Source organism: Callithrix jacchus, chromosome 12 (assembly GCF_049354715.1).
Source record: "Callithrix jacchus isolate 240 chromosome 12, calJac240_pri, whole genome shotgun sequence".
Classification (NCBI taxonomy): Eukaryota; Metazoa; Chordata; class Mammalia; order Primates; family Cebidae; genus Callithrix; species Callithrix jacchus.
The window spans coordinates 13,199,039-13,225,189 of NC_133513.1; the positions used below are offsets into that span (position 1 = coordinate 13,199,039).

At 47.2% G+C, this 26,151-nt stretch overlaps 2 protein-coding genes across 41 annotated transcripts in view; one reads left to right on the top strand and one right to left on the bottom strand.

The window, feature by feature from the left end:
• The window catches only part of NTAN1 (N-terminal asparagine amidase), a 43,661-nt gene that overhangs the window by 4,772 nt on the left and 12,738 nt on the right, over positions 1-26,151 (top strand). For 3 of the 11 annotated variants that reach the window (XM_078344682.1, XM_078344683.1, XM_035266930.3), the window contains exons 2-9: positions 5,382-5,484; positions 5,561-5,626; positions 5,930-6,038; positions 9,292-9,365; positions 12,380-12,433; positions 12,915-12,968; positions 13,928-14,025; positions 15,243-15,356. In XM_078344682.1, coding sequence (XP_078200808.1) covers positions 5,382-5,484; positions 5,561-5,626; positions 5,930-6,038; positions 9,292-9,365; positions 12,380-12,433; positions 12,915-12,968; positions 13,928-14,025; positions 15,243-15,356 — 672 coding nt within the window. Of the gene's footprint in view, positions 1-5,381; positions 5,485-5,560; positions 5,627-5,929; positions 6,039-9,291; positions 9,366-12,379; positions 12,434-12,914; positions 12,969-13,927; positions 14,026-15,242; positions 15,357-15,708; positions 16,052-17,982; positions 21,090-26,151 lie in introns of those variants that run through there. The other 8 variants (XM_078344689.1, XM_035266933.3, XM_078344685.1 and 5 more) reach the window with 6 other exon arrangements.
• PDXDC1 (pyridoxal dependent decarboxylase domain containing 1) overlaps positions 12,944-26,151 on the bottom strand; it is a 97,700-nt gene continuing 84,492 nt past the window's right edge. For 5 of the 30 annotated variants that reach the window (XM_078344672.1, XM_078344671.1, XM_078344669.1 and 2 more), the window contains 9 exons: positions 25,747-25,835; positions 24,325-24,430; positions 22,061-22,232; positions 20,934-21,052; positions 20,539-20,660; positions 19,524-19,616; positions 19,346-19,442; positions 18,355-18,459; positions 16,134-17,882 (listed from right to left, as the gene is read on the bottom strand). In XM_078344672.1, coding sequence (XP_078200798.1) covers positions 17,623-17,882; positions 18,355-18,459; positions 19,346-19,442; positions 19,524-19,616; positions 20,539-20,660; positions 20,934-21,052; positions 22,061-22,232; positions 24,325-24,430; positions 25,747-25,835 — 1,163 coding nt within the window. In that variant the 3' untranslated portion in view covers positions 16,134-17,622. Of the gene's footprint in view, positions 13,137-14,392; positions 15,407-16,133; positions 17,883-18,354; positions 18,460-19,345; positions 19,443-19,523; positions 19,617-20,538; positions 20,661-20,933; positions 21,053-22,060; positions 22,233-23,312; positions 23,436-24,324; positions 24,431-25,746; positions 25,836-26,151 lie in introns of those variants that run through there. The other 25 variants (XM_078344657.1, XM_054242583.2, XM_054242584.2 and 22 more) reach the window with 15 other exon arrangements.

Sequence of the window (26,151 nt, forward strand, 5' to 3'; positions counted from 1 at the left end):
CCAGAAGCACAGAGGCCTAGCAGCATGTGCCCAACCTGAGGAATGTCTTGCTCTATATTGTATTGTATTATGTTGCAGTAATTTATTATTTTTGAGACAGAATCTCGCCCTGTCGCCCAGGCTGGAGTGCATTGGTGCAATCTTTGCTCACTGCAACCTCTGCTTCCCAGGTTTAAGCGATTCTCCTGCCTCAGCCTCCCAAGAAGCTGGAACTACAGGCATGCGCCACCATGCCCAACTAATTTTCGTATTTTTAGTAGAGATGGGGTTTTGCTGTTGTCCAGGCTGGTCTCCAACTCCTGACCTCAAGTGATCCTCCTGCCTCAGCCTCCCAAAGTGCTGGGATTACAGACATGAGCCACTGCTCCTGGCCATATTGCAGTAATTTAGATGTAAGACAAGGAAGGACTGAAGTATAGTATGGGAGGGGATTTTTTTTTAATTGTTTGGGAAATAAGGCTTAGTTTTGAGAGCTATACCTATTTGTAATTTTTTTTTTTTGTTTTTGAGACAGCATCTCTATATCACCCAGGCTAGAGCGTAGCAGTGCAGTCATAGCTTACTGCAGCCTCCAACTGCTAGGCTTAAGTGATCATTTTGCCTCAGCCTCCTGAGTAATTTGTAAATTTTTTGTAGAGATGGAGTCTCGCTATATTCCCCAATCTGGTCTTGAGCTCCTGGATTTAAGCTCTCCTCCTGCCTCTGTCTCCCAAAGTGCTGGGATTATAGGCGCGAGCCACTGCATTGGGCCTCATAATTTTTTTTTGAGACGGAATTTCACTCTTGTTGCCTAGGCTGGAGTTCAATGGCAGGATCTCAGTTCAGGTGACCTCAGGTGAGCCGCCTGCCTCGGCCTCTCAAAATGCTGATATTACAGATGGGAGCCACCACCACCATGCCCAGCTGGGCCCCATAATTTCTTGTATACTATTATGCTTTACAGTTCACAAATCACTTTTATGCCACTCTCCTGTTTATAAAGGAAGAACTGACAGGACAGCAGGGGTGAGGGTCACATGATCATCCCCTAGGCCACAGGTAGGTGACTGGCTAAGACACAGGTCAGCAAGCCACAGCTCATAGGCCAGACCCTGTTTATGTATAGTCTGTAGGCCAAGATTGGTCTTTATGTTTCTCGAAGGTTGAAAACAAAAGAATAATATTGTGTAACATGTGAAATTGTATTGAAATTAACTCTTCAGTGTCACCTATAAAGTTTTTTTTGGAATGCACCCACATTTATATTGTCTGTGGCTGCTTTCACTCCATAACAGCAGAGTTGGGCAATTGCAACAGAGACTGCAGCCTTGTAGAACCCCAAATATTTACTGTCTGGTTTTTTCAGAAAATCTGCTGACCCCTGGGTTAAGAGAATACTGCCATTGAATAGGAATTGGGAAGTAAGGATGAGGGAGTGAGGGAAAAGTTGTGTTTTTCTGTTTGTTTTTTAAGCAAATATTAGTGTCTAGAGAATATTAGAAGAAAACTGGGGCTGCTTTTATTTCTGAAAGTTTGAATTTATAAAGTAGGACTGTGTGTTTTCCCAAAGAACAGTCGTTTGGTTAAACTCGTTTCATAACTTAAAGCAAAAATTAGCCAAGTCTGGGGGCATGCACCTGTGGTCCCAGCTACTCCAAAGGAGGCTGAGGTGGGAGGATTGCTTGAGCCCAGCAGTTTGAGGTTGCAGTGAGCTAAGATCTGGCCACAGCACTTCAGCCTGGGCAACAGAGTGAAACCTTGTCTCTAAAATATAAAAAATAAAGTAGAGGCTGGGCACAGTGGCTTATGCCTCTAATGCAAGCACTTTGGGAGGCTGAAGCAGGAGGATCACCTGAGGCCAGGAAGGAGTTCAAGACCAGCCTGGGCAACACAGGGAGACCCCATCTCTACAATATGTATGTATGTGTATATATAAATTAGCCAGGTGGGTGGCTCACGCCCGTAGTCCCAGCTCCGTGGAAGGCTGAGGTGGGAGGGACTGCTTGAGGCCAGAGGCTACAGTGAGCTGTGATCTCGCCGCTGCACTCCAGCTTGGGAGACAGAGTGAGACCCTGTCTCAAAAAAGAAATTAAAAAATAAAAGAATAAAGCAGCATACTGTTTTAGTTTTCTGGCATTATTTCTGATAATTTTTGCTTTTATTTCTTTGGGAAATCGTAGGAGCTGTGTTGAAGAGAGACATGAGTTTTGGTCTTTGTGAAAGCAGTAATTGATTTCTCACAAATAGCTTTTGCTTTTGAGTGGTGACCCAATTGTGAAAATGAGTGTTAAAAAATCGCCTTTGCGCTCTCCCTTCCCTTCCCTCAAAGAACAAAGCAGAAGGTAAGTATTTTAGGAGTAATGAAGAGGGGATTGTGAATTCTCCCCTATGTAATTCTGAATTAAGGTGAGGTGAGAAGTGGAATGAAAATGAGAGGCTTTCACCGATAGAGGGGTTCTGAGTTTTATAACAGGCAGTAACACCTATTTCTTACTGACTTCTGGAGCAAGCAAGGCTGTCTGGCCAATCTAATTTTACACTGCAGTTCATTTCATGTTTAGTTTGTTTCTTAAATTGAGGGGCTTGTCTCATTCTCATTGGCATCTTGCTTCCAGTTAATGGAAGTTTATCAGCAGAAGAAAATGCCGTCTCAGTGATCAAGCTGATCGTTATTATGTTTATAACATCTCTTCTTTTAGCTTAATTATATATATATATATATTGAGGCAGGATCTTGGTCTGTCACCCAGGCAGGAGTGCAGTGTTATAATCATGGCTCACTGCAGCCTCCACCTCCTGGCTGCAAGTGATTCTCCCACCTGAGCCTCCAGAGTAGCTGAGACTACAGGCAAGCACCACCACACCCAGCTAGTTTCTATATTTTTTGTAGAGACGGAGTCTCCCTTGTTGCCCAGGCTGGTTTCGAACTCACAGGCTCAAGCAGTCCTCCTTCCTTAGCCTCCCCAAGTGTTGGGATGACCTTTGAGCTCCATCACACCCAGCTGCTCTTATGTTTTATTAAGTGAGCACTAACCTAAATTAGCTCCAGTCATGCGCAATGGCAGGAAGCCGATAGACTAAGATACAGACCGTTCTCCAGTGTAGGCGATACATGCATACATCTCTAGACATTTGAGCAAGAGTTTGTTTATCAAGGAGTTTATTTGTTGCAAGTAATAAGAAAATTAAGATACATTGTAGTGTTCTATCAATGTAATGCTTTTGACAAAGTTGTTTTCATTAAAAAAAACCACCTGAGGTCTTGTAAAATTTTTTTTTTACAGGCTTGAGTTTGTACAAATATTCAATTAGATTATTGACACTTCGTATTAACACATCTTTCATAAATTTGTCTTACCCATTTTGTTTTTGTATTCTGATAATAACTATAGGATAGAACATTTAGAGAAGAGAGAAAAGACAACAGCACCAGTAAATATTAACTCGTGTTTGCTCTGGCACAGCCCTGGTTGTATTGGTGAAATTTGCTTCCAGTATTTTTCTCTGTGGTGGGTATAAGAATTTAATCGTTGTTGTATTAACAGCACATTATAGCTATTTAAAACATTTTTTATACTTTCGTATCTTGCTCTTCAGTTAGCATTTCAAAACTATTTTTTCTATAGTTTTCATTTCTCATGACTCTGCAGTTAGTGGCTGTGACTTGGTTCTGTGCATATCTACTTACCTTTTCCATTCCTGCTCCCAGCTTTTTGCCATTACAAATGACACAGGGGGCCAGGCACCATGGCTCATGCTACAGTCCTAGCACCTTAGGAGGCCAAGGCAGATGGATCACTTGAGGCTGCGAGTTTGAGACCAGCCTGGCCAACATGGTGAAACCTGGTTTCTACTTTAAAAAGCTGGGCATGGCGGTGCATGCCTGTAATCCCAACTACTGGAGAGGCTAAGGCATGAGAATTGCTTGAACCTGGGAGGTGGAGGCTATCGGGAGCCAAGATCACACCACTGCACTGCAGCCTGGGCGACAGAGCGACAGAGAGAGACTCTGTCTCAAAAAATAAAACAAAACGAATTACACAGGGATGAACACATCTTGAATTATTTCCTTAGGACAGATTTCCAGAAGTGAAATAACTAGGTTAGGGAATAAGAAAGTTTTTAACTCCTCTTGGTCTTTAAAGAAGGTAAAGAGGAGGCTGGTCACGGTGTCTCACGCCTGTAATCCCAGCACTGTGGGAGGCTGAGACAGGTGGATCACTTGAGTCCAGGAGTTTGAGACCAGCCTGGGCAGCATAGGGAGGTCCCATCTCTACAAAAAGTATAAAAATCAGCTGGATGTGGTGGTGTGCGCCTGTATTCCCAGCACTTTGGGAGGCCGGGGCAGGTGGATCGCTTGAGCCCAGGAGTTTTAGACCATCCTGAGCAGCACAGGGAGACCCTGTCGCTAAAAAAAGTATAAAAATCAGCTAGGTGTGGTGGTGCATGCCTGTGGTCCCAGCTACTTGGGAGGCTGAGGTGGGGGGATTGCTTGAGCCTGGGAGGTGGAGGCTGCAGTGAGTTGAAGTTGCATCACTACACCCCAGCTTGGATGACAGACTGTCTCAAAAAATAGTGGATGTGGTTTCAGAGTCACCCACCCTCTATCTCTATTCCTAGGTAATCTCATTCTCTTTACAACTGTAAAATTATTTTTTGTTTGTTTGTTTGTTTTTTGAGATGGAGTCTTGCTCTGTTGCCAGGCTGGAGTGCAGTGGTGTAATCTCAGCTCAATGCAACCTCCACCTCCTGGGTTCAAGCAATTCTTCCGCCTCAGCCTCCTGAGTAGCTGGGACCACATGCGCGTGCCAGCACGCCCGGCTAATTTTTGTATTTTTAGTAGAGATGGGATTTCACCATGTTGGCCAGGATAGTCTCAATCTCTTGACCTCGTGATCCACCCACCTCAGCCTCCCAAAGTGCTGGGATTACAGGCATGAGCCACTGCGCCCGGCCAACTGTCAAATTGTTAAGAGTCTCACACTCTTTAGTAAAGAACTGTGATAGCCCATGTGGTGGCTCACGCCTGTCATTCCAGCACTTGGTGAGGCCAAGGCAGGAGGATTGCTTGAGCCCATGAGTCCAAGACCAGCCTGGGCAACATGTCTCTTTAAAAAAAAAAAAAAAAAGTAATAAAGGATTTTTGCATCTCATTTAATAGGTTACTATAACATCTGATTTCATAGGTTACAAAACCACCGCCCAGAACCTCATCATTTTCTCCGCATTGTTCCCAATGACTGTGGCTGCTGCGTTTTTCTTTGAGCCTCTCTGTCACTAACACACTCCCAGCACACTAGTGTGCCGCCCACGCAGAGCCCGCTTCGGCTCTCTCCACATCTTCAGTTTTTCCATCCTCACTAATTTACATCACTATTTTATTTTTTTTTTTAATTAAACAGGAAAGAGCCAGACTTCTCAGAGGTCAGTCTGTTCAACAAGTGGGACCCCAGGGCCTTCTGTATGTTCAGCAAAGAGAGCTTGCAGTGACCTCCCCAAAGGATGGTAGGTTAGGAAGCAGTGAATTGGGCGTTATCCCAAAAGGCAATTGGATATTTTATTTTATTTCTTTTTTAAACAGGCTCCATCTCCATTCTGGGTTCTGATGATGCCACTACTTGTCACATTGTGGTCCTGAGGCACACAGGTATGATGAGAGAGGTGAAGGAAACCGTTACTTAAAGTGGCCCAACCTTTGGGACCATTGAATTTCTCGAGTTGAGTTTCCTGGTGTCTTGTTGGAAACGGACTCTGCTTACGTTTTTTCTGGTCTGCATGGTGTCTCCCTGGTGTCCTGGTCAGAATGGGTTGGCTGGGCAGCACAGCCCTTTCTGTTTTTCCCTACAGGATGTTCAGAGACGAGGCGGTCCGAAGGGACAGGAGTAGAGTCTCGGCCTGCTACTGCGCTCGCACCGGGAATAACTTGAGTCCTTTCACCCTTGTTCTTCAGGTAATGGGGCCACCTGCTTGACACATTGTGATGGAACCGACACCAAAGCTGAGGTCCCCTTGATCATGAACTCCATAAAATCCTTTTCTGACCACGCTCAATGTGGAAGGTGAGATCGATGCTGCTCTAATAGGTGAATTGGGGTATCTGAACCCTTAAATAGAGGATGTAGTCACGGAAGCTGTTACGGCAACACAGGATGCCATCACTGCGGTGTCTGTCTCTTTCCGCTGGAGCAGAACTTAGCATGGCATGGGTGCTGTGTCAGCAGTGGTTGAGTGGATGAGTGGATGCCGGGCACAGGCAAGGAGTCCGTGCTGGATTTGAGATGGAAGGCTGGACTTTGAACTTGACGTCCTTTTGGGAATGTTGAGTTTGAGGTTTTCACCGCGGGTGTGGTAGCTCTTCATGCAGTTGTTCCCCCAGTATTTACTTGTTAATTGCTTCCTCTCACCTACACCTTGTAGTTTCCAGGGACATAGCCGTGAACAGAGTAGACACAAAGCCTGCCCCAAGGTGTTCGGATTCTTAAGCTGAGAGACAGTACACAAGACAGGGTGTTCAGGGGTGAGGCAGGCTGTGGAGAAAACAAGGCCAGGGAGATGTGGGGACCGCTAGGGGGTAAGGCATGTGTTTTGTTATTCTCTTTTTTGTTGTTGTTGAGATAGGGTCTCAGTCACCCTGACTGGAACGCAGTTGTGCGATCTCAGCTCACTGCTGCCTTGACTTCCCAGGCTCCGGTGATTGTCCCACCTCAGCCTCCCAACTAGCTGAGACCACAGGTGTGTGCCACCATGCCCGGCTAGTGTTTTGTATTTTTTATAGAGACAGGGTTTTGCCATTTTGCCCAGTCTGGTCTCAAACTCTTGGGCTCAAGTGATCCTTCCAGCTGAGGGGGGTGTTTTAAAATTCCAGCAAGTTGGTAGTTTCCCCATCGATGGCTGGTTAAGAAGCAGCCGTCAGCCTGGCTGTCCCACAGCACCTCATCCTCTCTTCTCACAGTAAAGTATCTGCTGCCTCCATTTGACAGAGGCAGGCGCTGAGGCTTAGCATGCTGGAGCATGCAGCTAGCTAAGTGGAGGCCGAGGACACAGGCCCGCTGTCCAGACTCATGTTCACACACCTGTCCCCTCTGTTTTCTCTGTCATTGTGTAGACGTGGCAAGCGTTGCTCTCATTTTATTTGAAGTCTCAACCAGCCATTGAGTGAGCTATGCCCATCATATACAAGAGCTTAGAATCCCAAGAGTCAAAAAAGGAAAAAGAGTTCTCTGGGAGAGTTTTGCTAGTGCAATACTGATCGATTCTTAAATGCCACTTCTGCAGTCCATGCCACAGCTGGGCTTGCTTCATGGCCATGTGACCCATGCAGGCCCAAAATGGCCTTTTCATTTTCCTATCATCTTGGCCCCCATAGCGGGACATAATCAATGCCATTATGTTGTCACACACTCCACTCCTTGGTTCTAAAGAACATGCTTGTCACTTTTTCCTGGTCTGCTGTCGAACAGCTTTGCTAGCTTCAGGAGTCAGAGGCAAACCTGGTGACCCTGTTGCTAGCAGAGCATGATGGTCCAGCTCTCTTTACTACTTGGGAGTTTATCATGAGGCCACTTGAGGCTGTAACCTATATTGGGTACATGCATGGTCCTGGTTCATCCCTTAGGAAGATTTTTTTGTCCCAGAAGGCAGTGTGAAGTCTGGCAGCACTTTGCCAAGCATGAATTCCCCCGGTTGACAGGGGCTGTGGAAAGGGGGTTAGTAGATGATGAGAGTGGGAAACACTGGGCTCCACAGACATAGTTGGAGTGTTTTCAATCACGGGACGTATCAGAACTTCACTGTGCTAATGGCAGTGGGACTCTTCTAAGGAGGACTACCAACAGGCAAGATGGCCCCGTCTTGTTTTTTTTTTTCCGAATTTTTTTCTCAGAGCCACCCCAACCTTTTTTTTTTGGGTGGGGGGAGACAGAGTGTTGGCTCTGTTGCCCAGGCTGGAGTGCAGTGATGCATTCTTGACTCACTGCAACCTCTGTGGTGCAAGTGATTCTTCTGCCTTAGCTTCCCAAGTAGCTGGGATTACAGGTACCCATCACCTGTCCAGCTAATTCCTCCTCCCCCGGAAGGAGTCTTGCTCTGTGGCCCAGAGCTGAAGTGCAATGGCACAATATTGGCCTACTGCAACCTCCCACCTCCCGGGTTCAATTAATTCTCCTGCCTCAGCCACCCGAGTAGCTAGGATTACAGGTATGCACCACCATGTCTGGCTAATTTTTGTATTTTTAGTAGAGATGGGGTTTGGCCAGGGTGGTGTCAAACTCCTGACCTTGTGATCCACCTGTCTCAGCCTCCCAAACTGCTGAGGTTACAGGCGTGAGCTACTGCACCAACCCTACTTTTTGTAGTTTTAGTAGGGATGAGGTTTTACCATGTTGGCCTGGCTGGTCTCAAACTCCTGACTTTAAGTGATCCGCCTGCCTTGGCCTCCTAAAATGCTAGGATTATAGGCATGAGCCACCATACCTGGCCCCAAACTTTTGTTTTAACTTCATCCCCATCTCATGAGGCTAGTGGGAAATACAATTTAGGAAAATCAGGTGTAGTGGTTGGTAAACATGTATCTCTGTAAAATGGAGCTGATAATCCCTCTCTCACTAAGATATGGTGGATGTTAGAGGAGACGGCACCTGAAATGTCTACTTAACAGCAGGCCCCTCCCATTGTCTTACCGTACTTGCTCCTGGGCAGGACACTGAGAGGTAGGTTTTGACAGTGTCCTGCTTTGGGCAGGTGAGTGACGTGGCCAGCCTCTTCTTTCTTTTTTGAGACAGAATCTCTGTCGCCCAGGCAGTAGTGAGTGCAGTGGTGAGATCTCAGCTCACTGCAACCTCTACCTCCCAGGTCCAAGTGATTCTTCTGAGTATCTGGGATTATAGGCACATGCCGCCTGAATTTTTTTTGTAGTTTTAGTAGCGTCAGGGTTTCACCACATTGGCCAGGCTAGTTTCAAACTCTTACCCCAAGTGATCCGCCCACATCAGCCTCCGAAAGTGCTAAATTAAAGGTGTGAGCCACCACACCTGTCCTGTGCTCGTACTCTTCTAGAGCGGAGCTCCTCATTGCTGCATGGAGGTGGCATCACGTTTGTGTTTAGATATGGATCCCTTCAGTCATCGGGGCCTCGGCAGGGTCCCCGGAAACTTCCTATTGGCCTTGGTAGCATGCTGCAGATACCTTCTCTTGCGGTGGCACGCAGACAGCCTGGAAGCCCTGCTGTAGAACAAGGGCTCACAGAAGCTGAGAGTGAAAGTTCAAAGTGAGACCACCCCACGCGCTCTGACCCCTGTCCCATCTCTTTGCCAGGCTGGAAGTGCACCTCGTGGGAGGCTTCAACGACGACAGGCAGTTGTCACAAAAACTGACTCATCAGCTTCTTAGTAAGTTCAGTTTTTTTCCCTCCAATATTGGACACAAATTTGTACCTGTTTTTGCTTGGGTTCAAAATCCCAACTGGTTCTAAACCTTAGAGGACACACCCATTTGGAGCAGCACAGAGAAACAGACTGGCCCAGCTTGGAATTTCACAGATGGAATAGCATGGTGCTCATTTGTTGGGGGTAAAGGGACAAGATTTTCTACTAAAATAGCAGTGGACACATTCCAAAATCATAAGTGCTCTGAACTGTTTGGAAACAGAACCACCCTCCCTTCTAGCAAAAATGTCCATTTTAATCTGCAGAAAATTAAAATACTGATACCATTTTTCCCTATTAGCAATTTTTTTTGAGACAGAGTCTTGATCTGTCGCCCACACTGGAGTGCAGTGACGTGATCTCGGCTCACTGTAACCTCCGCCTCCCAAGTTCAAGCAGTTCTCCTGCCTCAGCCTCCCAAGTAGGTGGGATTACTGGCGCTCACCATGCCTGGCTAACTTTTATATATATATATATATTTTTTTTTTTTTTTTTGAGACAAAGTCTCGCTCTGTTGCCCAGGCTGGAGTACAGTGGCACGATCTCAGCTCACAGCAACCTCCACCTCTTGGGTTCAAGCGATTTTCCTGCCTCAGCCTTTCGAGTAGCTGGGACTACAGGCACGTGCCACTATGCCTGATGAATTTTCTTGTACTTTTAGTAGAGAAGACAGGGTTTCACTGTTAGCCAGGATACTCTCGATCACCTGACCTTGTGATCTGCCTGCCTCAGCCTCCCAAAGTGCTGGGATTACAGGTTTGTGCCACTGTGCCCGGCCTATTTTTGTATTTTTAGTAGAGACGGGGTTTCACCATCTTGGCCAGGCTGGTCTTGAACTCCTGACCTCAGGTGATCCTCCTGCCTCAGGTCCCAAAGTACTGGGATTACAGGCATGAGTCACTGCACCCTGCCTAAATTAGCAAATATTTTCAAAAAAATAAAGTTGATATTGTTTTGTGTTGACTAACCACCAGACCATGAGGTAGGCTTACTCATACAGTGGAACAGCCTGTCCAGAAAGCAATTTGGAATCATGACTTAACTCTCTCCTCCCCACCCCACCCCCCTGCCCGAGACAGAGTCGCACTCTGTCACTCAGGCTAGAGTACAGTGGCTCAGTCTCAGTTCACTGTAACCTCCGCCTCCCAGGTTAAAGCAGTTCTTCTGCCTCAGCCTCCTGAGTGGCTGGGATTATAAGCACAGGCCACCACACCTAATTTTTTTTTATATACAGTAGAGATAGGGTTTCACTATGTTGGCCAGGCAGGTTTTGAACTTCTGACCTTAGGTGATCCACCTGCCTTGGCCTCCCAAAGTGCTGGGATTACAGGCATGAGCAACCACAACTGGCTGACTTAACTCTTAAAAAAGGTTTATACCTGGCTGGGTGCAGTGGCCATAATCCCAGCACTTTGGGAGGCCAAGGCAGGTGAATCACCTAACGTCAGGAGTTCAAGACCAGCCTGGCCAACATAGTGAAACCCTCTCTCTACTGAAAATACAAAAATTAACTGGGTGTGAATACAAAAATTAGCTGGGTGTGGTGGTGCATGCCTGTAATCCCAGCTACTCGGGAGGCTGAGGCAGGAGAATCGCTTGAACCCAGGAAGCAGAGGTTGCAGTGAGCCGAGATGGCACCACTGCACTCCAGCCTGGATGACAGAGGCGAGACTCCATCTTAAAAAAATAAAAAGTTCATATACTTTCACTCAGTAATTCCCCTTGTGGAAATATATGCTAATAATCTGCATAGAGATTTATGTCTGAAGATGAGCAGAACATTATTTACAACAGGAAATCTGATGTTATCAGAACAGTAATTATGTAGTCACTAAAAAATAACACAGATGAAGGTGTGAATTACATGGGAAAATACCTATGCACAAGAAATCAGGATGTAAAATTGTCAGCTGGGCTTGGTGGCTCACTCCTGTAATCCCAGCACTTTGGGAGGCAAAAGTGGGTGGATCACTGTAGGCCATGAGTTTGAGACCAGCCTGGCCAACATGATGAAACCCTGTCTCTACTAAAAATAGAAAAGTTAGTCAGGCATGGTGGCACACGCCTGTAATCCCAATTACTTGGAAGGCTGAGGCAGGAGAATCGCTTGAACCCGTGAGGCAGAGATTGCGGTGAGCTGAGATGGGGCCACTGCACTCCAGCCTGGGCAAAAGAGTGAGAATCCATGTTTTTTTTTTAAAAAAAGGGGGCCGGGCGCGGTGGCTCACGCCTATAATCCCAGCACTTTGGGAAGCTGAGGCGGGTGGATCACGAGGTTAAGAGATCGAGACCATCTTGGTCAACAAGGTGAAACCTCTCTACTAAAAAAAATACAAAAATTAGCTGGGTGTGGTGGTGTGTGCCTGTAGTCCCAGCTCCTCGGGAGGCTGAGGCAGGAGAATTGCTTGCCATTGCACTCCAGTCTGAGTAACAACAGCGAAACTCCATCTCAAACAAAACAAAACAAAAGGATATAACATTGTCTCTGTGGTCAGCTCTGCTGAGCACAAAAAAATATGGAAGAAAATTAAGTATTAACAGTACTATGATTATAGATGTTGAAAACTGACTTACTTATGTTCTCCTGTACTTTTCAAATCTGTTACAGAGGCCAGATTTTTGTTTACAACTCCAATAATCATGAAAACAGGCTACTTAGGCGAAAAGTAAAAATCTTATGAATTGATGGGTCCCTGCAAAACTCTCAGAACGATGAGAAAAATGGGAAGGCTTAGCCCCAGCTCCTTGGAGCCTGAGGCTGAATGTGGCCGTCTTGTGGTGGTCAGGGTTCTGCAACGTCAGCTCCCTCGGGTCCGGCCCCAGAGGCTGGGCTGTGGCTGTTTGGGCGTGGGCACGGGGGTGTGAGGCAGAGCGCACTCAGCTGGCTGCTGTCCCTCCCTGTCCTTGGCTTGTTCAGCTTTTTGTTCTGGTAACTAGAGGAACTTTTCTGATATCCAGTCTTAAAATTTTCATCATAGGTGAATTTGACAGGCAAGAAGATGACATTCACTTAGTGACATTATGTGTGACAGGTAAGTTCTGCTATTTGTCCCAAAGCGAAGCTGTGCATTTCAGGACCATTTTGCCCCCAGCCTTGCAGCGGGACCAAGCATAGGCACACACTGCTGTCACTGCTTGGCTGGCGTCTGTTCCAGCTCTTGCTGTGGTGGGAAGGCTGTCGCCATGCTGTGCAGTGTCAGTTCCAATGCAGCCCCCTCATGTACTTCGTCTCCCAGGGAGGGCACTGGATCTCACAGCTGCCACCTGTGTGGCAGAGGGTGTGCACGGAGGTGGAGTGGGATTAGGGACCTATTCTGTATTTGCCAGTTTGTTCAATATAAACCCACCCGCCTTGGGGCAGGACAGGGAAACAGGGTCACAGTCCCTTTCATTTTCTGGGATTTTCCTCCCTTTCTGCAGTAAGGGGTTTCTCCTTGGCCTTTATCATACAAAATAAAAATAATTGTTTGGTATTTGTTTAAAAAGTGTTTCTTAAACATTTTTATTTTGTAGAATTAAATGACCGGGAAGAAAACGAAAACCACTTTCCAATAATATATGGCATTGGTAAGTAGTGTGCAGCTTTGTGGGTTGGAGGCTTGGTCATATGTTCGGTTAAATCTAATTCAGCAAACCACTGCTGACAGGATGGGACAGGCTTGGGTTCAGATCCCAGCTCCTCTGAACATCTGCTGTGAGACCTTGGGCAAGTAGCTTAACTTCTGTAAGCTTTACCTACAAAACGGAGATAATGTTCATGTCTTAAGACTTTGAAGAAGCAGCGTGGGAGCAAATAGCATAGGCCAGGCCCATCCTTCCCAGGAGCTGGGGAGCACCTGGCCTCTGTTTCCTCCTCTCCCCAGCACGTCAGGCAGGTATGCTTGTCTGCTGCCAGTGCTCTGGGGGAGGCAGGCAGGCTCTGGAATCTTTTTATACATCCGGAACCAAGGAAAGTTTTGCTCGAGAACAGAAGTTGTCCAAAGTGTGAAACTTATCAGGCTGAAGAAAACCTAGAACCATCCTCCCTGCTTGACAGCCCTAGGACTCCTGTGGAAAAGGCATGAGATTGGCTATATTTCAGAGGCCTTCTGCTGTATCGGTGATATTTATTTAGCAGGTGGTAGGTACACAGGTATTCACTGTCTTATTCTCTTTAACTTCATGTATACGAAATTGCGAAGATTCCAATAGAACGATAACAGTTCACCCACCTACCCCTGGCCATACACCAGTAGGGCTGACCAGAGAGGTTTTGCTACTTGTCCAACTTCAGGAATGGCTGCTTCCCATGTGGAAAGCCACTCTTAGTTTAGAACAGAATCTCACCGAGTACAGCTCAGGCCTCACTGAAATGTGTGCGGTAAGGGAAGCATTTTCCCTCTAAAGGGAGGAGCAGCTCCAGACACTTTGAAGCCATTCTGTTCACTTTCCTATCTTTCTCTTAGGAGTGGTGGGAGAAATGTAAGATTGTGCAGGCTTTCCGATTTGGTCTTTTGTCAATTCAGTCATCCTGTTGTCCCTCACAGCTGTCAACATTAAGACTGCAGAGATTTACAGAGCCTCCTTTCAAGATCGAGGTCCAGAGGAGCAGCTGCGTGCCGCGCGAGCTTTAGCAGGAGGACCAGTGAGTTTGAAATCATCTTTATGTTAGGAATCTTAAAAAGGTATCAAATGCCAAGGCCTTAAGTTTTATCAATCTTAGAAAAGTTTATGTTGTATGTCAGCTTCTTTATAGCTGTAAATTATCGAGGACCAGCACACATATACACCCCCTCCCCACACTCTCTCAGTAATGAGTCTTCAGGTCATGAGCTCCAGACTCCAGTTCTCTGCCTAAAAGGTGCGGGAGGTATGTGTGAATCCAAGCATCCAGATTCAAAGAGAACAAACTTCTGTGACTTAGTAAGAGCTTTCCTGTAAAGTTCCTGCAAATAGAGGAGACCTGGGAAGCGGGAGAGTGGTTTTTTTTGGATCAGGTCACTCAAGAGCAGTTTGCTGGAACAATTTAATTAACTCAACACAATGATCAAATTAATTAAATTACATTGCAATTTTAAGTTTGAAAACCCAAGGTTTATAATGGGTGAAAGAATTGTTTAAAAATGCTCAAAGTGTGAAAAAACCAGAAATCTCCTTCAGTCTACCCCAAAGAAATCTGCTCATTTATGAAATGCTGACATTTTCACTGGAAAATGTGTTGGGATCCAGAGCGATTTGTTTTGCCAATGCTTCTAACATTTTTAGGATTTCTCAAGGAGCATAATGGCCCTAGTTTCATTGATATTCAAAGCTGAATATTGCTGGGTAAGGTAAGACTACCACTGGCAAATTTGGGAATTCAGGGAATGGATCATTTGGCAAATTAGCGTCTTTATTTTTTTGGGGCACCGGGCACTGTATGCTTTTAAATTGCAAAGCGATCAGTTGCTTGGGGTATAAATAATGAGGCAGTGTTTTCTGTGGCAATGAGGAACACAGACTTTAGTCAGATGCACCTGGCTTTGAGGTCCAGCTCTGAGGCTTACCAGACGGGCAACCTGGGAAATGGGCCCCGTTTCTCTGAGTCTCAAGTTTTCACCCCAAATGGGGAAAAAATACCCTTGTCTTGCAGGACTGTTGTCAGCACTAAACAGCCATGTATGTGACCCACAGCCTGCAGTAGCAGATACACTAGATGTGTTTAGTAGGTGGCAGCTTTTGGTATTAGAGACCATTTTTAAGAAGCTTATTGGGAAGATAAATGCCTGAAAGTGCTAGACTACACTGGAACTTGTGTTGCTGGGAGGGTTTGAAAAGTGGGTGACATTCCTGAAATTCTATCCTTGACACGTTCTTTTCTAGATGATTAGCATTTACGATGCAGAGACAGAACAAATTCGTATAGGACCGTACTCCTGGACGCCATTTCCACATGTGGATTTCTGGTTGCAGCAAGATGACAAGCAGATACTAGAGGTGAGACTTTACAGGCTAAGTTTTAAATCTCTGGACCCTGGTTTTCCCATCTGTAAGACAAAAGGGTTTAGACCAGGTCATAGCTGCTTTCCGTTCGGCATATAGTAGTTACTTTTTGGATGCCACTGACAGACCCCATTTAACTTGTGTATCAACTGGGCATATGTCAAGTCCTGGATGGAAATTTGTGTGGGTAAAGCAGTAAGCAACGTTTTTCTTCCTAACTGACGCCACTCCATTTCTTACGTATATTACTGTACATATTTATGTGTCCAGGAACAAAGATACTCTGACATCTTTATCAAAGCAGGGCCGAGCAAGGTGACTTACACCCACCATCTTGTGTTTTCAGAATCTTTCCACTTCGCCTCTGGCCGAGCCACCCCACTTTGTTGAACATATTAGATCTACCTTGATGTTTTTAAAAAAATACCCATCTCCAACTAATACACTGTTTCCTGGAAATAAAGCCCTACTCTACAAAAAAAATGAAGATGGCTTGTGGGAAAAGATCTCTTCAGGAAACTAAAAAATAGGAATTACCAAAGAAAGCACCTTCTTGGCCTGACAGAGACCATGGGTGGAGCTAGCAAGAATCTGAATTTGGAACCTACATCCATTGGGTCTTAGGTCTCCTTCCTTTCTCAGTGTCTTTCAAATGACTTTCAAAATAAAACCTTATTTTGGCAAAGGCATTTGTTGAGACTTTGCTTTACTAAAAAGTTGATCTCTAACTAGCTTTTTTTGGTCAGCAGAGAAGAATCTATCTTCCACTGGTAACAATTTCAAGAACCTTTATTGAAACCAACATTCAAATAGTATCTCAAGGGTGAAATGTCTCAGCAAAACCAATTTAACAATTCCAAATATATATAAAAACATTTAATCTTGTTAAAGGTGATAATTTACCCACCCCCATTTTATCTGCTATACTTCATTGCACCAAATAAACAGGGAAGACTTTGTTTAATAATCTGCACCAAAAAAGAAAAACTGCATTTGGACAAGTGCCAAATGTCAAAAATCCCATCAAATCAGAGTGTGATTATAGGCTGAATGTGGTATAACTAAGGCTTCCAGTACTACTGTCCACAAACCCAGTGTGAATTCCCCATTTTCAGGTCTCCCAAAAGTTTGACTGCTGGACTAAGAAGGCACAGGGGCCAGTACTTACGACAAAGCGATGCAGTACTTCGGAAGAGTAGTAACGGGCAGTAAGAGTGAGCTTCTACTGACTTAAGCAGGGAGCCTGGCTGGATCAGCATGAGACAGTGCCCTGCTGGCTTGTGTCTGAGTTGGGCCCAGGTGGGCTGCCAGGGCAGTAGAAGCTTCAGGAGGGGATGGTCAAAGGGGTACTTGCTTTCAGATCTTAACCGAGGTGGGTGCTTCACAGCACCTGGAATAGCAGGCTCTAAGGGTAGCATCTATCAGGTTTTTAGATACTAAACATAAAAATGAGAAAGTCTGTACTTGTGTGCCAATTTAAAAGCTTTACCAGTATTTAAAAATACACGTATACGGTCAGGAGGAGACTTTACAGTTTCTCTGAACAGATCAGTCCTTAAATTTGTTTACAAACAGTATACAAAGGTAAAAGTGGGTTTGTGGCAGGGGACAGTCTCCGATAGAAGCCCTGCCACAGCTCAAGTGGACACAGTCCTTACTAAGTCTCCAGGAAAAGCAGCAGCGGGGGATGGTTGGAGAGGGCTTCTGATGCTCTAATTTACAATCCCGAGAGCACCCATGCTCCTTCAAGCCTTGCAGTCTAGTTGCATATTATAACTTCATCACACTAGAGACCGACTAACATAGACAACAAAGGATGCGGCCAGTCTCACCTCTCTGAAGTGTCGCAGAGAACCTGGAGAGTGCTAACGAAAAGCTGTTTACCAAAAAGTTGCCATGTGCAACCTCATAACTTCTGCTTACGTTTAGAAAGAGCAAAGGTTCAAGTGGCAGACACTTGAAATTCTAAGTGTTTTCTGTGAATAAAAAGTGTTTACGGTAACTTAGGAAAAAGTGGTATGACTACAGCTGAATAGGACAGAATACGGTTCCTGGTGATTCTACACACACAAGAAGTTAGACAAGTTGACTGTCCTCCTAGAAAGCCTACTTTTCAGGCACATATTTGTGCAAAAATCCCAGTGAAGCACAAATAACAGTAATTTCTATTGTATTAGTATGTGGCACAGTTCACATTTCCAGTATCACTTCCTCTTCCCTGAAACAGTACTCAGTACAATCTCAAACCGCACACTGAATCTTATCTTAAGCTCTCCAGTCCTTCTACCTGTGGATGGTCAACTTCTGGGCGCAGGGCCCCCTTCTTGACGGCCTCGGTCTGGTCAGTGTGCCGAGGGCTGGGAGCCCCTGAGTGTCCCTCAGTGCTGCTGGCCTCGAGGGTCATCTGCTCCAGCCCGCCAGACAGGTGCTCCACCTTTTCTAAGTCTTCAATGTGACTGACTGAGCTGGTCTCACTCAAAGCATCTGAACCTCGCGTGGACCTTTTAAAAGGCTTCTGGCCTAGAGAAAGGGCAGAGGGATGGTGCTGAAAGCTCGGTGAGTATGATTCTGCCACACAGGCTGTCTGTGCAACAAATAATTGCCTTATTTTACAACACAGCTTCAGTGGAAATCCTGTAGCTACTGGCTCTGAAGTGTTTGAAGAGAAAACCGGGAGCTCCTAGCATGACACCGATACGTGCCCCAGGCCAGGCATCTCTGCAGCCATCTTCACTAGGAAATGCCCAGGAGGGAAACACCACAGTGACAATGTCATCTTTCAAGACTCCAACTTCCCCCTTGGGGTGCTACCAAGGCATTTTTCCAAGGCTGAACTTGTTGGCTACTGAAATGGTTAAAAAGATGGTAGTAGTAGTTCTTAAGTGAAGATAAACAGACCTCTGGAGTTAAAGAATCCAGAAAACAAAGGAATGCAAGTAACAGCCAACAGGGGAAACCTGTTACCTGAACTCTGCGTGGAGGTGTCACATACCTGGAAGCCTCTGCTTGGTATGAGTGCCCAAGGGGGTCAGAGGCGGCGTGACTCCTGCGCCTTGTGCTTTGTAGACATATATGGGTTCTGTGGACTCCAGAGAGCCTACAGGAGAGGAGAGAGCTGGGGTGGAAGCTGCAGGCACAGGCTACCTTGGAAGACGCCACCTGCCCTCACACAGCCTTGCTCCCCAATAACCTTTCAGCCACTGAGCCTGCCACAGACTGGTGTAGACGCAGGCACCTACAAATATGCCCAGAGAAGTCCAGCTCCCAGGGCCAGTACTGCAAACACGGGCCGGCAGGGCGGCGTAAGTGCACTGGGGGAGCCAGGCCCGACAGAAATGCACTGGAGCCACAAGAAGTGGGTGCCTTTTTGCTGAAAGCTAAGGCTTAGCAGATGAGAAATCAGATTATCTTTTGCTTTCATGACAATGTAGTTGTCGTTTCCTGGGGAAGAAGGGCGGGCGGGCCTTGGGTGGAAGAAATTACTTCCGTGTTAGAAGAGGAGAGGAGGGGTCCTGGACTATAACATCCTCCCTACTCCAGCAGCTGCAAAGCCTGCTAGCTGCCCAGGTCAGAATAAACCATGCCAGTGCTCCACGCTTCAGTCTCTGCACTGCTGCTTTCAAAAGCAGGCCTGCTGGGGCAAAACATATATGAGGACAAGTATGAGCCCCGAACTAAAATGCCCAAGACAGCACCCTCAGAATCTGCACAGCTGAGTGGGCGTGTCCTCATGGCCTCGTGGTGGTGGCAGCTGTGGTGAATGGGTAGCTGCTTCCCTACTGGTTCAGCCACCAGGATGTGCGGGGAGGAGAACGGGGCACAGGGCCAGCCAGACCGTGTCTCCTCAGACGCCCAGCCTGTACCCAGCGATGAAGAACAGGAACCAGGCCAGGCTTCTCAGCGGGAGGAATGTTGGAACCCAAGGGCATTCGGTGAAACCTCCCAAGGTCAACAAGACCTGGGCGGAGGCTACGCTGTCCTACCTGCTGTCAAGTTAAAAGTTCTTCCCTTCTGCAAAGCCTGGACTGGAGAAAACCAATTCAGCACGGAGCCCACGACGGGGATCTGCCGCAATACCCCCTGCAAGAAAGACATGACCGGGGCTCTGGGCTGCCTGGCCTTGCAGCGGCACCCCTAGCCTGCTGCCACCGGCAGCCTCACCTCTTCCAGAAGCCGTTCCTCATTTGCCTTCTGCAGCTCGACCTGTGCTTCCTGAATGCCTTTCCTAACCACTTCTGTCATGTTTTCCAGAAGCTGTGGTAAGACCAAGAAAGACATTACTTTAAGCTTCTTGCCTGGGGCCCAGAAGAGCTACTAACGAGGCACGGGGGGAATTTTGAAAAGCAGGTCAGTGAAATCCCGCACTGAAACGCCAGTGTAAAAAGAAAATAGAAAACAGACAAGCAGATGACATGCTCAGAGGCCCAGGCAGACAGCTTGGTGACCAGCCTCATTTGCTGGGAACAGAGAAGAAATAACTGTTTATCACCCAAATGGCATATCGGGTTAAAAAACAACAGAAAACAAGCACTGTACAATATTCTTCAAAACAGAGATGTCAGAGTCAGGCTGGGAAGAAACCTTGAGCCCACCCAAGAATGAACAAAGCTGGCTCTCAGCCACATTTCCAATGGCATGCATCTCTCCTGTTTGAACAGTCTTACCTTGTTCCCTTCTTATCGCCTTTCGATGTTTTTTTAGCGAAGTAATCGTTTGTTTGGAGGACACCCTGCCAACCTTGTTGCCTAGCCCTCCACCCTAAGGGACCCACAGAAGCAGGTCTATCCCAGGTGGGGAGGGGTGTGGGGGAAACCACACACAAAGCAGCACCTGTTTCATTCACCCTCAGGACCCAGCTCCAGAGGAGAAGTCCTCCCTGACCTTGGCAGGCAGGGGTGAATGTGCCTGTGTGTCTAGCCACCCGCCCTCTTCTCCGAGGCACGGTTACTACCCAGAGTGGCTATGTAGATCTTTCCCCTGAGCTTGTGTGTTTACTGGGGCACGGGCTGGGTCAAACCCACTTGGCATCACTGATGCCTGGCCCAAGGCCCAGCTTACAGTAAACACTTGACAGAGAACGAGCAGACATCCTGAAAGCAGCTCCTTTCCTCAAGACCCCTGCTGTTTGCTGGGGCAAAACCTAGAAAAGGAATGAACACTGAAGGGAACCACAGACCCTCGAGTTCTCCTCTATCTCCCGGGCTGTGGCCACAATGGTCTCCACCAGCTCCGCAACATCAGTGTCGTCACTCGCCATGCCCACGTACAGGCAGCTCTTCATGCTCTTATACTCAGGGCCTGCAGAGGAAACGAAACAGACTTGGTTCCCAAGTCCTCTGTCATGGGTGAGATGTGGGCCTGCTCTCCTGTTGAGTGGCCTGACCACGCACAAAGGGGTCTCCTCCATGGAGATTCTGATGATGGAGGGAAAGGTGCAGCAAGGCTGCAGAAGAGGAGGGAGGTCTCAGAGCCGGAGACTCTAACCCTCCAAGAGATGAGCCACCTTCCTTAAAGCCAGTTAGCAAATGTCCTTCCAAAGGTCACAGTTGACTTATACAAGTAAATAATTACCTATTTTAAATGTTAGGTCAGATTCCAGTTCATTTAACTTTTTCAGGAGTCCAGCATGGATTTTTTCCCCTTCAGGATCTGATTTCAAAGTGCTCTTATCATCATTAGCATGTTCATACCTAAAACAACATCAAATGACAGCATTTCAGCCTAAAAGATCAAATGTCTCTTCAGACACAGGATTAGAGGTGGTGTAGAAACCTCTAGATAGTAATTAGCAAGACAGTAGAGCAGAACCAATGGGCAGAGAGCTACTGTGTCTCCAGACCACAACCTTTCAAGAATGCCACAGGTTTACAGCTTGCTAGGAGTAAAGAAGAGTCTTTTTTTTTTTTTTTTTTTTTTTTTTTTTTGAGGCAGGGTCTCACTCTGTGGCATAGGCTAGGGTGCAGTGGAATGATCTTGGATCACTGCAACCTCCATCTCCTGGGCACAGCTGATCCTCCCATCTTAGCCTCCCGAGTAGCTGGGGCTGCAGGTGTGTACCACCACCCCTGGCTAATTTTTATATTTTTGTAGAGATGCGGTGTTGCCATATTGTCCAGGCTGGTCTCAAGCTCCCGGCCTCAAATAATGCATCCTCCTGTCAGCCTCCCAAACTGCTGGCATTACAGGTGTGAGCCACCATGCCCAGCTGAAAGCCAAAGTCTTTAGGTCCATGTAGATAGGGAAGACAAGGTCTGAAAGTCTCACGTGGAACACAAAAAAACTTGCCTCGCCACAGAAAGCAGCAACAGGACTGTACCCACAGAACAAGAAAGGACAGGGGAGTTCTGTCTCCCGGAGAGCTGGTCCTTTTTCTTACTGATTTGCAGTTCTCATTATGCCTGGGTGAGTAACCACTGTCAGTGATACATACCCGTCCGCACCTTCTCCTAGGTAGTCGAGAGTCAGCTCTTACAGACAGAACATTCAGCAACTCCCCCTCCCTGAGTGCCATGGTGGGCCGAATTGCCTGCTTGCACTATGCTTTTGTAAATGCCCAGAAAATCAAGCTGCAGTTTCATTAAACAAGCATATTGTGACTACACATTCATCTTGGATTTCTAAGCTGGTTGAGAAAATGACCCACCCGTGTTCTTTACACAGCAAAGTCTCTAACATCAAGTGGCAGGCCAAGACTTTACCTGACAACCCCTATTCCAGGCCAGTTAGGGTCATCAACATATAGGAGACCTGCCGTTCCTTCCACCTCCTGCTTGAACTCTTCGCGCAACTGGAGCGTGCAGCTCAGCACTGGCAGCTTGCTTTGTATGCAGGCTACAAGCTGATCCACATCCTCTCCCCGAGTTCCTAAAACTGAAGATGTTCACAAAATGTCAGAGAAACGCTCGAGATGGTCGACGATAAGAGGGCAGGGCTACCTCTTCCACTACTGCAAAGGTCAAAAGCTCAAGGTACTCCAGTTACCCAGAGCTGTGGAGACTTTTTAAAAAGCCATTCAACCCCGACATGTAAGAACTAGGGTTAGAAACTGACACCGCTGGCTGTACCAGATGTGGACTGTTTTTTTCACAGATGTGGCCCACAATGACACACTCCAGTGTTAGAAATCACTCTTCCCGTAGAAAGCCCACTTCTGGCAGGCTGCAAACATCACACCACAGGTTCTCTGTATACATTACTATGATTGAGAGAAGGGAAGTACTGTGGTGGGTTGGTGTCCCCACACAGGAAGCACAGGGAGATGGTGACAACACCGGGCCTCGGGCTCACTGGCTTGCTTCTGCAGTGTGAGAGACTAAGCCTCTAGAGCTGTGGCCAGTGCTTTGGGAAGCTAAGGCAGGAGGATCACTTAAGGCCAGGAGTTCAAGAGCAGCCTGGATGACATAGAGAACCCATTTCTATGAAAACCAAAAAAATTAGTCCAGGCGCGGTGGCTCACACCTGTAATGCTAGCACTCTGGGAGGCTGAGTGGGGCAGATCATGAGGTCAGGAGTTCAAGATCAGCCTGACCAACATGGCAAAACCCTGTCTCTACTAAAAATATAAAAATTAGCCAAACGTGGTGGCAGGTGCCTGTAATCCCAGCCACTTGGGAGGCTGAGGCAGAAAACTGCTTGAACCCAGGAGGCAGAGACTGCAGTGAGCAGAGGTTGCAGTGAGCCGACACTGCACCACTGCACTCCAGCCTGAGTGACAGAGCGACACTCCATCTCAAAAAAAAAAAAAATTAAGCAGGCGTGGTAGTGTGCGCCTGCAATGCCAGCTATTCAGGAGGCTGAGGCAGAAGAATCACTTGAACATAAGAGGTAGAGGTTGCAGTGAACTGAGATAGCACCACTGCACTCCAGACTGGGTGACAGAACAAGACTCAGTCCCCCAAAAAGTAAATAAAATAAAAAATGAAAAAATTAGCCAAATGTGGTGGCACTTGCCTGTAGTCCCAGCTCCTTGGGAAGCTGAGGTAGGAGGATTGTTTGGGCCCCAGAGGTCAAGGTTGCAATGAGCTATGGTCAAGACACTGAATTCCAGCCTGGGTGACAAGTGAGACCCTGTTTCTAAAAAAAAAAAAAAGTAATAATAACCAAAACACAGATACCCAGGCTCCATTCTACAATCTCTGGAGATGGGCAGCCGTTGGTTGTGTCTAAAGCTCCCCAGGTAACTGTGATGTACCGCTAGGAGGAGGAGCCCTTGCAGTGGAAAACCAAGGGTCATAAGACATCAAAATACAGTCATTCCGCTTGGGCAACATGGCGAAACTCCATTTCTATAAAAAATGCAAAAGTTAGGTGGGTGTGGTGGCTCATGCCTGTGGTCCCAACTACTCAGGGGCTGAGGTAGGAAGATCACTTGAGTTCAGGAGGTCCAGGCTGCAGTGGGCCGTGACCCCACCTCTGCACTCCAGCCTGGGCAAAAGCAAGACCCTGTCTCAACACAAAAAAAGGGAATTCAGGTGATTACCTTTTTTTTTTTTTTGAGATGGAGTCTCCTCCGTTGCCTAGACTGAAGTGCAGTGGAGCAGTCTCGGCTCACTGCAGCCTACGCCTCCCAGGTTCAAGTGATTCTCCTGCCTCAGCCTCCCAAGTAGCTGGGACTACTGGCATGCACCACCACGCCTGGCTAATTTTTTATTTTTTGTAGAGACAGAGTTTCGCCATGTTGGCCAGGCTGGTCTCGAACTCCTTACCTCAGATGATCCACCTGCCTCGGCCTCCCAAAGTGTTGGGATTACAGGCATGAGCCACCGCATCTAGCCAATTCAGTTGACTTCTTAAGTCTCATTTTGATTTTGAGAAGTTACATGGGAACTCTAATCTACCTAAATTTAGCCCAAAAGAGAAAAAGCCCTTCCAAAAAGAGATGCTGGTAACTCTAGGAGAACGGAATACCCTAAGGGCAAGCAGCCCCACAGCAAAGCAAAGGGCATCTACTGAGCCTGCTCACCTGCTGCTGTCATCAAAGGGCTGAACCGCAGACATGTGCCGTCAGCTTCTAGATCCATGACTGTGAGGCCGCTCGCAGGCACCAGCTGCTTCAGCTGTTCTCCTAGCTGTGGGGAGGACGACAGAATCAACACCTATAACGAGGGACTCAGACTTCAGGACCCACCCTCATCCAGTCAGCCCAGACCAAAGAGGCTCCCAGAGAGCTGGCTCCTCATCTTTTGACTGTCTCTGAATACTTAGAGCAGCTTTTTAAAAACAGTAAATTTTACTTTTTTTTCTGATTAATAAATACAAGTTCATTGTAGAAAAACCTAGGAAATACAGGTAAATCAAAAGGAGAAAGTAACAATGGCCTACAATACATTGCTAAGCGACACCCACTGTTGCCATGTTGTCTACCCCCAGTGTATTTTCTCTGTGCGAGTGGCGGGAGGGGCTGTATTTTTTGTTGTCATAAAACACACTACTTGACACTGCTTAGTAACCTGCATGGTTTCATGTCTTTTTTTTTTTTTTTTTTTTGAGACAGAGTATCACTCTCGTTACCCAGGCTGGAGTGCAATGGTGCGATCTCGGCTCACCGCAACCTCCGCCTCCTGGGTTCAGGCAATTCTCCTGCCTCAGCCTCCTGAGTAGCTGGGATTACAGGCACGCGCCACCGTGCCCAGCTAATTTTTTGTATTTTTAGTAGAGACGGGGTTTCACCATGTTGACCAGGATGGTCTCGATCTCTTGACCTCGTGATTCACTCGCCTCGGCCTCCCAAAGTGCTGGGATTACAGGCGTGAGCCACCGCGCCCGGCCGGTTTCATGTCTTTAATGGTGACCAGTTCCCTTCTGCCTGACATGTTCAGCTCTGTGGTCTCTCACGGCTGGGCTCAGCTCCAGCATGGATGTGCCATGACTTATCTGCCAATCCCATTAGGCGGGGTGTGTCCAGCGTTGGCTAGGACTGCTGCTGTTGCTGCTGCTGCCGCCACCCCTCACTGTTCACAGCACGCTTCAGACTCAAATCCTACAGCTGCTATTCAGGGCCCAAAAAGCTGCCAAAGCACAGGGCCTGGCTCCATACTGCCAGCTGCAGATGCTCAGCAGACTCCGCCTGGGGGTCCTGGCTGTGCTGCCCGGCTCACCAGACCCATGGCAGCTGCCCTGCAGTCCACGTTTGGCATGCTGTCTCACAGCCTTATACGGCAGCAAGGAAACTGAGGGGACGATGCTGGAAGGACTGGCCAGAGATGACCCAGCTCATGAAGCGGTGACGGAACTGGGAACAGAACCCCAGAGCAGGCCCAGCACCGCTGGGTGGCTCCTCCTGTAGGCCTCAGATCCCATACATGAGCATGTGTCACCCTCACCAGCAGGTCAGACAGGGATGCCTTGGGACCTGAAAGGAAAGGCAGGCGGCTACACTTCTCACCCAGCGATTCAGCGCATCACACGAATGCCTCTCCCGGCCAACTGCTGAAGGTGTCATGTTGGGCACTGGGACAGCTTTAAACACCGGATCTGACACCAAAACACAGAAAGGGAGTCACTTCCAGAAATGTGGCCGACCGAAACAAACACCATCCCAACCCCACATCATTCCCATCCCAATATTAACCCAAGGGAACAGACTTGTGTTACTCAATTCAAATGTAGTATCTGACAGAAGGGTTACATTTCCTTTCTTTTTTCCTCATGACCTACGTAACATTTGAATACATTCACATAAAACAGAATTATTAAGTTCATTTTTAAAGGTTTGCTTTCAAGGGATTGCAAGAGAAAACAGCCATTTTTGCTGTAAGTTACTAGCTAGTCTACCGAGCACTGTGCAAGG